The sequence below is a fragment of the Lycium barbarum genome, chromosome 6 (genome assembly GCF_019175385.1).
Source record: "Lycium barbarum isolate Lr01 chromosome 6, ASM1917538v2, whole genome shotgun sequence".
Lineage (NCBI taxonomy): Eukaryota > Viridiplantae > Streptophyta > Magnoliopsida > Solanales > Solanaceae > Lycium > Lycium barbarum.
In genome coordinates, this window is record NC_083342.1 from 112,236,501 (window position 1) to 112,247,703 (window position 11,203).

Consider the following 11,203-nt stretch of genomic DNA (forward strand, 5'->3'; position numbering starts at 1 on the left):
TGAAAGGATAAGTGTACACGTACAGAAATCCTTCCCGATGGTCAGTAACGGATTCATCAGGTCCGGGGGCAAAGACCCGAACCGGGCGGGTGTCCCACCCGCAGTCGGCCCGGACTATGTCTAGCCTCTCCTCAGTAATGGATGAGGGGTATCTCCTCACATCAAATCCCCTATCGGATACCGAGAAAGGTTTTTCAACCTCAAGATCTTTGTTGAAGTTGGGCTTGGCCGGTATAATATCCGAGGCCGTGGGCTCAAAAGTGATTTTCGTTTTGGCCGGAGATGCAGGCTCGGTCCCCGGAGATGAAACAGATGGAACATCATGAGAAGTGGTTTCAGACATTTTGGAAGATATGAAAGGAAGAGGATTTAGAAGAAAAGTTCAAGAAGATTGAAGGAACTGGTGATTCGAGAAATGACAAAGTGCAAAGCAACGCTCAAACGAGAGCAGTTAGCAGAAATGGTGACAAAGTTGCCCCTTTCCACGTAGTATATGCAATAAATCAGCGACAAATTGGCTGTAGAAGACCACTAAATATGGTGGAGATGAGGAAATGCAGTGAAGAGTGAAAAATGAAGAAGAAATGGATCGTGAAAGTGTTGGAACGAAGGGGAAAAGAGCCTTATATAGGCATGGGACTGTGACGGTTACAATTCCCCAACCAACCGGGGGATGCCACGCGTCCCCCATAATTAATGAGAAACGACTCGAAGCGACGTGCGTGCGGCGGTTGTCAGAACCGGCCAGTCGGGAGAAGACACGTGGCCGATAAAGGGGGGACGTGACGCAACTGTTCCCGCCAAAATGAGAAGATAACGACGAGCCAATAGAGTCACCAGTTTCATGATTCATCCACTTCCCGTTACTCCGGCAGATCGGTGGTCCGGGAAGTGTGGGGACTATCTGTATACGGTAAAAACCGGGTATGAGTCAAACCGGGGGAACAAGGAACCGAAGGAAGAAGAGGACGAGAGCATACATGAAGATTTTAGTTCTGAACCGGAGGAACGCTTGGACCGGAGCTAAGCAGGGGCACCATTTGGTCCGGTTTCTTCGTCACCGGACCAGTCGAGGCCGTTAGTCCGATTATCCGTAGTTATTGGTCCGGTAAAGCCGTTGCGCGTGAGCCACGCGTCGGTAGCGTCCTGCCATGGTCAACCACCAACCATGCGTGTGTCAGACAGTACGGCTTACCTAATCTGCTCAGAGCCGTCCTTCTCCGTATTTCCTAATGATTTGTATTGTGTAAGGCCCATAGAAGAAACACTATAAATAGGGCTCATCCCCCTCCATTGGGGGGGGGGGGGGGGTTGGCTTATTCATTTTCAAGAACATTTGTAACATCAAAGCATATATACAAACTCTCTTAAAGTATCATATCTGATTCGTATCACTTGTTTTCATCTACCTTATATTTCTCCAAACAAGCATTGCGTTTTTTACTAGCTAATATTCGTATCCATAGCAAATAGCCAATCGTTAATTACTTTGAAATAAAACCTTCACACGTTTTATTTCCCTATAATATTGAGATCCAAACACATATCTTATACCCTCGTACAAATTTAATTGGTTTCCAAATTCGGGGTAAACACTTTTGTTGAAAAAATAAAATTAATTGTGACTTGAGATATTGAAATAAAACCTTGATAATATAGAAGAAGATTCAATTCATTCCTATGTCAGTGTACGAGAAAACTATAAATTTTTATATTAAACTTGAAAATTATATTTAATTCTATATAATATAGGACTTTTCTAATTATCATAAATAAATATTTTTCTTTTAAAAAAAAGTTAGTTTGGGCTATTGAAATGAGTGAGCAAATTATATTTTCTATCTCTCATTAATTAATTAGTATGTATAGCTACCCTGTTGGATATGATTTTCCGTCTTCCCATGGACTCGTTCTCGTTTTTTATTTTTTATTTTTTTATGACAATTTTATATTTTATTTGTAACTCAATTTTTCTTAATCAGTTATTTTTATTTGTCTTAAAAAGCAATAGTCGAATGAATTAATCCTTAAAAGGATAACTTTAGAGCTTTGCATCTAAAAAGATTAAAATGGTGAATTTTGAAAAAAAATACATGAACTTTATTAAAAATATTTATGATATCTTATTAAATTTTGGCTTTAGGCCACTGGTCGTATTGAGCCATCCCTGGATTAAACCTATTCAAATATTATATTTATGAAAACAATACAATATAATATACTAACACAATATTGAAAAGATATGTAATTAACGAATCACCCAAACGAGCCGTAGAGTTTCTCATGCATTGTCCTTGTCCCATTGTGATCCCATAATTATGGGGAAATTTCAATAATGTACAATCTAGCATATAAAATTACATCCACGTAGTCATAACTTACATTCGCATAGCCATTTTTTCAAGGTATACAACAATATACAACTTTATTCACCTACCGTAGACAATGTATCTACCTTGTATAAAAATATATAATAATGTATAAGAGGTGTTTATACACACTTTTACACTGATATACAATATTATGTAAACTTATATAAGAGGTATTTATACACACTTCTACATTGCATAAAACTGTATAATAATGTGTATGGATAGCAAGATTCGGCGACCTGTCCAGCGGATCTAGATAGCAAGATCCGCAGCCTCTCCGGTCGATCTGAATAGGAGAGGATGAAGGAGCGACCTCTCCGACGGCTAACACGGGTAAAAAATAAAAAATGAGTTAAATCGGATAATTACTTTTCCCAAAATCAATATAGCGTGTAAAAATCCTTAATTATATACTACTTCCTCTGTCTCAAATTGTTTGTTTGAGATCATATTTTTTGTTGCAAGAAAATGAAAAAGGTTAGAAAATGGCCAAACTCAAATTTCCAGAAACTTCTCTTTTTTGGTTGTTGCAAAAGTAGCTGCAGTACTATACGCTGAAAACTGTTGGGTTTGAGTCTGGGGAATAAATAAAATAAAAATTCTATTTCCTCTATTTTAAAATATTTGTCTGGTTTTAATTTGATAACAAATTTAATAAAGTAAAAAAAAATTGAAACATATTGTTTTAAATTAAAGATGCGTAGAATGTATAAAAACATTATTTAATTTTGTGATCTTAAATATGTTACGTGAAAAGTTAAAATTAAAAAATTGCCAAAAAAAGAAATAACCATTCTTAAAAGTAATACAAACATTTTGAAAAGTAAGGAGTAATAAGTATACGATAAAAATACAAAAAAACCTAAAAATGAAGAAGAAAGAAACAGAGAATACAAAAGTGATTATGCTCCTCTAGTGATCCATTTATATATTTATAAACTTGCTGGATCACTGGGTGGTAAGTCGTAAAAGTGGGTCTCGTGCTGAAAAAATGCCCTGTTATTGCCCCCAATTCATTATTTTTCTGTCAGGTATGACATTTTCTTTTATTTAAGAGTTAATCGTAAAAAGTATGAGAAAAGGATAAAAATGGTCCCTTAACTATGATAGTAGGTTCAAAATAGTCCCTTAACTATGCACTTAACGGTTTTAGTCCTTTAAGTGTAGTGGTTCTTTTTTTTTTTTAAAATAGTTTCCGCGCATTTTTCCTCAAAAATAACCGATGGACTTCCGTTGATTTTCGTAAAAAACAATAAAAATTAAAAAAAAAAAATAGTGTCCCTCGATTTTATCCATCAGTTTTCGTCCATCGTTTTTTTCGCTTGTTTTTGGTAGTGACAACTTTTTTAGTTTCTGCTATTTCTAATTTATTTCTAAAGTCTAGTGTATTTTATTTAGTCGATGGAGCCCCTCAGTTTTAATCGATAGAGTCCGTCGGTCTTTGTGTTTCGAGACACCATTTCTGACATTATCAAACCGTTAAGCATACTTAAGGGACTATTTTTAACCAACCCTCATAGTTAAGGGACCATTTTGTCAACTTATGACAAACTTAAAGGACCAAAACCGTTAAGTGCATAGTTAAGGGACTATTTTGAACCTACTCTCATAGTTAAGGGACCGTTTTTGTTAACTTATAATAAACTTAAAGGACTAAAACCGTTAAGTGCATAGTTAAGAGACTATTTTGAACCTACTATCATAGTTAAGGGACCATTTTTATCCTTTTCTCTAAAAAGTATAGCCGAACCATTTCTTTGGTGAGTTTTGACATTCCAACAATTTGATTGATGTTCTCTTTTGGCCAAAGTCATATTTTCATGTTGACACCTGAACTAAGACTAGTTCTTATTGAACACAATTTTGATAATATTAAATCAGGCTTCGTGAGTGTATCGCACTTGCTATGACATGGCAAACAAGACCAAATGGCAATAAGACAGAAGGAAAAAAACTTGTCACTGTCGTCGTCACTCCCAACATGCCGCCATTGCCAACACGTCTCCGGCCAAACCCCCTTCCTGCACCCATTAAGTTGAAAGAAAGATAAAAATCTTTTACAGCTGATTCAACTCCTCTGTTTTCTAATTGATTGTGTTCTTCATTGCTTATTAACAAATAAATGGCTAATTCAAGCAATACCCATTTTAGTTCCCAAGTCAACAAGCCCAAAAAGAATCCAAGATATAGGCAATGTCAAGATTTCAAGAATCGGAAGACTGCTAAGAAAGCTTCTTTTTTCTTTCTTTCCCTCTAATGGGGGGGGCTTTTGGCGAATTTTGTTGCAGAAATGGTGTCAGTGGAATCGGGATCGCTGGCTTGGTTTTGGGAGCTGAATTTGGAGAATTTTGTTTCGATTTTTTGTGTGCAAAATTTGGATTGGAAAAAGTGGTAATGGGCGGTGGGAATGCGATAAGGAGTGATGAAGATGAGCAGGCCTGGAATGTAGACTTTGCTGGAATTTTTTTTGAAAAAGAATAAAACTGATCTTTCACTCTCTTAAAAAAAGGGTGTAGTACACGCCACATGCACCTGACCAAATTGTGTTTAATATTACAGTTTATCTCGAGTTCAGGTGTTCAATAGAAATTAATCTTAGTTTAAGTGTCAAAATAAAAATATCAGACAAATTTAAGGGGCTACTTATGACTTTGGCCTTCTCTTGCTGAGTAGATGATGATCCTTTAGATAGGAAAAAGGGAAACAACCTATAGTTGGCCTGTTAGTTACAGATAGAATTTGAACGGCTTTTGTTGATTCACTGATTGAACATCAGAGGTATTGGTGATGTTTGAGGTGGTAATAATCCCATCCGGGCTTACATGATTAGATTATATACCACATCCAAGTACTTCCAAACATCACCATTATAAGGAAACATCAAATTCTTTGCAATTACCTAGAGTCATAGTTCAACATGCACCACATATTTTGGCTGCACATTGATAAATACATCCAAAGCTTCTCCTAGGAAAGATGAGGGGGGGATTCTCTAAAGCTTTGTCACTACGGTATGGGAAAAAAATTGATTTGCAAAAAAAGTGTTTGATGGGTTCTTCAGGAACTCATCAAACACTTCATTAAAAATCAATTATTGTATCTTTGATTTGCAATGAAGTGTTTGATGGGTTCTTGAAGGAGATCTTAAGCTACCTTCAAGTAATTTTATGAGGGGATGCTAAGTTAAGAGGAAGTCTGAGGATATTACGGATATACTTGAGAGATAGAGATGAGACATAAACTCCTATTTTGCCATGGCTATATATCGATAGATTGAATATGGAATAAGAATAATGCTTTTTTTTTTTGCTTTCTTACTCTCTCATTTCCTCCATTTGTGTGCATAAGAAGGACAAAAAGTTTGCGCAGCGAGGTTGGATCACGCACTCATGAATGTAGGAATAGATGACCTTTCACATAGGATCTTGTTTGCTAGCATAGTAGCATGTGACAGGCTAGATATCATTTGCTTGCAGATTCAACCACTTCATTTTTAAATTAATGTTTATGTTTGCAGATTCTTTGGCTGCAACTTGAGATTTTCAGTATGCTTTCTGAGTTTTGTTTGTTCTGCCATCAGGATGAGATTTGCTTGATGCAAAATTCTGTACTGTACCTTAACTAGATTCCTGCTTAAAGAACTAGCCCAACACTTCTGAAATTAATCAATTCATCTGCGTTTGGCTGTTTGAGATTAAATATTAGTATTGGAATTATTTCCTGACAATATTCCAAGATTACATAAACCTTGTCCCTATTAGTTTAATTGGTATTCAGATAGATCCCTGACTTTCCTTGCGCGTCTTCATCACATTTTGGTTGCAGTGTATTCAATTATGTGGATATCTGCCAAAACTTAGCATATGAATGGAACAACCTCCAAACCCTCTCTCAAGAAATCTTTAAAATTACAAGTAGAGTTAAAATTGAATGAAATTTAATGGATGAACAAGTTGAAAGTGGGGGGAGAAGTAGTGTTTTCAGGTCAGATAAACATCTAGTTTTATTCATTCCATTTAAAATTTCCAGTACATTTAAACTAGAAGAAAATTCAGACAGAACAGAGGTCTATTCCCCATTATTTCTCAAATACGCAACAAAGCTAGCAATGTAGGAATCATGAAGCTTCCGATCTCCAAAAATGGCAGCAGCTTTTGTTGTCGCTCTGAGCTCTTCACCTTCCTCAGAAACCATAGCATATGTCAATGCTTTCGCTATCTCATTTCTAGTAAATGACCCATCTTCTTCATTTCTCTCTACTTCAATTCCCAATCTTTTTTCCACTAACAATCTTGCATTCAACCCTTGATCATACACAAATGGTAGAACGACAACAACATGTCCATGATGTAGAATTTCTATAATAGAACCCCAACCCCCTTGATTTAGAGTACCCCCAATAGAAGGATGTGCTAGAATTTCCTTTTGAGGTGCCCATCCAATGTGCACCACTCCTTTCTCTGCAGTCCTCAACCCAAATCCTGTTGGCAAAGGATCCACATCATCCGAACTCCAGCTAGGCTTTTGTAATATCCACAAAAATGGTAGCCTAGATAGCTCAATTCCATAAGCTATTTCATATACTTGATCTTTATTCGGTTTGCACTCACTCCCAAGTCCCACAAATAAAACTGACCCAGGCTTCTGTTGATTGAGCCATTTTAAGATTTTATCATCATTGAGGTTTTTTTCTGGTGGTGATGTTTCAGGTAGTAGTAATCCAACTGGAATTGTAGGCTTGGAGATGAGTTTATGCACCGCATCCAAGTAATCACCTTCTAATTCTTTGCAACTGCGTAATACCATAGCTCGACATGCACCCAATACCTTGGCTGAACGTTGAGCATATGATAACCCTGAAGCGTCTTCTTGGAAAGATGAGGAGAAAAGCTCTGCTGCTTCATAACTCCGGTAAGCCAATGTGGATGGAAAATGCAGCTTCTCGGAAACAGGTGATGTGAGACTTTCAGGCATGGGGCCTGAAGCTCTTGCAGCAATCAAGAAAGCTCTGGAAGCAGCTGTGAAAATACTGAAGTGAATCATAGGGATATCATAAGCTTCAGCAATCTCAACTATCCAATATTGGAAGAAGTCAACGATAATCCATTCAGGTTTTTGATCAGCAATGAACTGTTCGATGGGTTCTCGGAGGAGATCATAAGCTGCTTTCAAGTACTGGATTTTTTCTAAAGGAAGATCAACAGAAGCTTCAGCATCTGCAGGCAAAAGATTCTTGTCGTCAAGATTTGGCAATGGAAATTCCACTAGTTTTACAAGGTGTGTTAAGTTTGGAGGAACTTTAGGGAGTCTTTGGATATTTTTGGGAGTGGATATGAACGAAACATGAATTCCTCCTACTTCAGCTAAGGCTAAGGAGAGATTGAAAAATGGCATAAGGTGACCAAATGCAGACCATGGTAGCATTACTACATGAATATTATCATCCATTCTCATTTTTGTTCTCTGTTTTGCCTAATTCTTAGTTCTACTATTTGTGTGAATGAGAAAGAGAAGTAGATAGCACTTATATAAGCAGAATTTCCTTAAAAGTTTGTTGTACGAGGTTGGATCATGCATCTCATGACTGTGCATGGGAATACTAAGAAGTACAAGCCCCCACCTAGGATCTTGTTTGCCATCATATGGCAAGATTAGGACAAAGTTTGCTTGCAGATTCAACCACTAAGTTTTGAATCAAGTTTTTGTTTGGGAGATTCAAGTCAAGCAGTATTATTGTACTAATAAAATGGAATTTTATGTGGTAGACCTACTGCTCAATCAGATTATGTGGGTGCTTTTGGGAGCAAGAAAATCTATAGAACCAAGGAATAAGTAGAAGAATATTGATAAATCAAAAAGAAGAACGAATGTCAGTGTACTTAAGCAACTGATCAAGAATAGTACGAAATTTATTTTATATAGGTCCTTAGACAATAATGTCTCTATTTATTTCAATGTCAGTTTTGCTTATTCTATTTGATTCATTTTTTAAATTTGAAATGATTACAAAGATAAAGTTGCATTATTTAGAGTAAATATCTCTTCTCATAAGTTGGCCAAGGATTAACAAAAAGAGAAACCATGCAGTACAAAGCTCATCCATGCAGTACAAAGCTCATTCATGTCCTTTTAAATAATTACCAGTATTATGTAGATAATTAGATTTTATTTGTTTTTAGTTTTTTCTTAAATCTCTTTTCATGGGAGGCTTAGGATAGGAAAAACATAATTAATGACTAAAGGTCAAACAACAATAGAACCTTCAACGTTGCCCCTCTAAGGAGGATACATTTCTGGATATGTTTCAAGCAAAATAGTCTTATGAATACTGATCAGTGTACACCCTTAACTAGTCCATTAGTATAAGCTGAATATCACTCCACTCCAGACAATAAAGCAAACAAAACTAGCGGGTTTCTTCTTTTATGTAATTTTTGTCTTTCACTAACTACTTATGTTAACATGTGGAACCAAAGCATCATGCTTTGAAGAATTAATGGGATAGACGTGCTTCTTTTGATACCATATTGACCAAAATTATGATTTAATCACATGAAGAATGAAAGTGATACTCTAAAAATATGGATAACAAAAGAGAAACTTGAGTAGCATGACGACATTTTTTACCACCTCTCTAACATGTAAAAAATTTGATTTAAGTTACATACAATTTCTTGCTCATTAGCGTAATTTAACCTGTTATGAAACGTGACTTATCATTTATTCTAGATAATAGATTAGCTCTAGAGTATTAAATAGAGTATTACTTACAATTCTCTTTTAGGTTAAAGTTATAAGTGACCCACTAAATTTGTCCACATCTTTCACTTTGACATTTAAACAAATCTTTTTTTTTATTAGACACTTCAATCTTAACAAATGAAACTTTAGAACAGCTTAAATTTCTTTGTCTTTGTCGGTGTATATAAGTTAAAGTTTAAACAAAGTAATCAGATATCAAACTTGTAAATATCATGTAACGCTTTTGCAAACTTCCTAACCAATTCACAGAGAGGAAAAGAGTAAATTTTCTCGAAAAATACCCTTACAATAAGAAGTTCCAACTACATTGAAAGTGGAAGAAGATCAACAGTACTGAATATGAGTACTCTAATGGTTACAGACTTCTTTCCTGTTATTCTTCAAATACTAAACGGACTTAGCAACATACGAATCGTGAAGCTTTTGATCTCCAAAAATGGGAGCTACTTCTTTTGCTCGATCTCTAAGCTCTGCACCTCCCTCCGAAGCCATAGCATATGTCAATGCTTTCGCTATATCATTTCTAGTAAACGATCCATCTTCTTCGTTTCTCTCCACTTCAATTCCCAATCCTTTTTCCATCAGAAATCTTGCATTAAAACCTTGATCATACACAAATGACAGAACAACAACAACATGACCATGCTGTAAACTTTCTGTTACAGAACCCCACCCCCCTTGAACCAGTGTACCCCCTATTGATTGATGGGCCAGAATCTCCTTCTGTGGAGCCCATCCAATGTGGACCACCCCTTTCTCTGCTGTCCTCGGCCCAAATCCTTCCGGTAAAAGATCCACTTCATTTGAACTCCAATTAGGCTTTTGTAGTATCCATATAAATGGTAGACCAGAGAGTTCAAGCCCATAAGCTATTTCATCTACTTGCTCTTTACTTAGTTTATATTCACTTCCAAATCCTACAATTAAAACTGATTTTCCCTTCTGTTGATCCAGCCATTTGAAAATGTTCGTCGAGGATGGATCATTGTTGAAGTTTGTTGATGGCGACGACGATGTTGTTGCTAATAATCCAACTGGAATTACAGGTTTGTCGACGATTTTATGTAACGCCTCTATGTACAAATCTTCGAATTCTTTGAAACTACGTATAGCTATAGCTCGACATGCAACAAGTATATCAGATACACGTTGAGCATATGACGCACCCGAGGCATCATCGATATAAAATGTCTCCATAAGCTCTAATGACCCATACTTTTTATAAGCCAAAGTTGACGGGACATCCAGCAACTGAAATACCGGTATGGTCAAAATTTCAGGCGTGTCCCCGAAGCATGTTGCAGCGATGGAGAAACCCGTTGCTGCAGCACCAAAAATGCAGTAGTAAATTATGGGGATGTCATAAGTTTTAGCAATATCGACTATCCAATGTTGCGTGAAATCAGAGATAATCCAATCAGGTTTTTCATCAGCGATGAAGTGTTTGATGGGTTCTTGGAGGAGATCATAAGCTGCTTTCAAGTACTGGATTTTTTCAAAAGGAAGATCAACTGAAGCTTCAGCATCTTCCGGCAAGAGAGACTTGTCATCAAGAGTTGGTAATGGAAATTCGACAAGTTTAAGGAGGTGTGTTAAGTTAGGAGGAACTTTAGGGAGTCTTGATATTTTTGGGTGTGGAAATGAATGAGACATGGATTCCTCCAATTTTGGCTAAGGCTATGGAGAGACTGAAAAATGGAATAAATTTTGAGTGGTGGACCGGACCAATTAGTCAATCAGATACTGTGGGATCTCTTTGGGAGCAACAAAACTTGCCACTTGCAGCAGTGGACGGGGAACAAAAGCAATCTCTATCCCTCTTTTTATTTATTTTATTGTCCTCTGTGGCCTTTGCTAGTAACTCTTATTCGTTTGAATCAAAAATCTATATGTCTATATAAAAGCACGACAAAGGCTAGCAGTATGAAGCAGACAATTCATACTACTTCCGTATAACATTTCGACAAGGCTTATTGGAAAAGCCGACATCATAAACCAACCTATAAGGCCAGAGATCTGTAAAGGCACCCATCCTTCTTTTTTACAGTAGTTTTTTTCCTAGGGTTTTA

The 11,203-nt window shown here is 36.6% G+C and overlaps 2 protein-coding genes across 2 annotated transcripts; both read right to left on the reverse strand.

Annotated features, from left to right (window-relative positions):
- Positions 1-6,300: 6,300 nt before the first annotated feature.
- Positions 6,301-7,826, reverse strand: LOC132645543 (putative UDP-rhamnose:rhamnosyltransferase 1). The gene has a single exon (XM_060362562.1). It carries the CDS (start codon positions 7,824-7,826, stop codon positions 6,441-6,443), a length of 1,386 nt encoding a protein of 461 aa, XP_060218545.1. The 3' UTR covers positions 6,301-6,440.
- A 1,586-nt stretch (positions 7,827-9,412) lies between these two features.
- Positions 9,413-10,962, reverse strand: LOC132599986 (putative UDP-rhamnose:rhamnosyltransferase 1). The gene has a single exon (XM_060313127.1). The coding sequence runs from the start codon at positions 10,785-10,787 to the stop codon at positions 9,522-9,524; it is 1,266 nt and encodes a 421-aa protein (XP_060169110.1). The 5' UTR covers positions 10,788-10,962; the 3' UTR covers positions 9,413-9,521.
- Positions 10,963-11,203: the final 241 nt, after the last annotated feature.

Bases quoted from the DNA above. Each gene is read 5' to 3' on its own strand.
- LOC132599986 (XM_060313127.1), bottom strand. From the start codon at position 10,787: ATGTCTCATTCATTTCCACACCCAAAAATATCAAGACTCCCTAAAGTT.
- LOC132645543 (XM_060362562.1), bottom strand. From the start codon at position 7,826: ATGAGAATGGATGATAATATTCATGTAGTAATGCTACCATGGTCTGCA.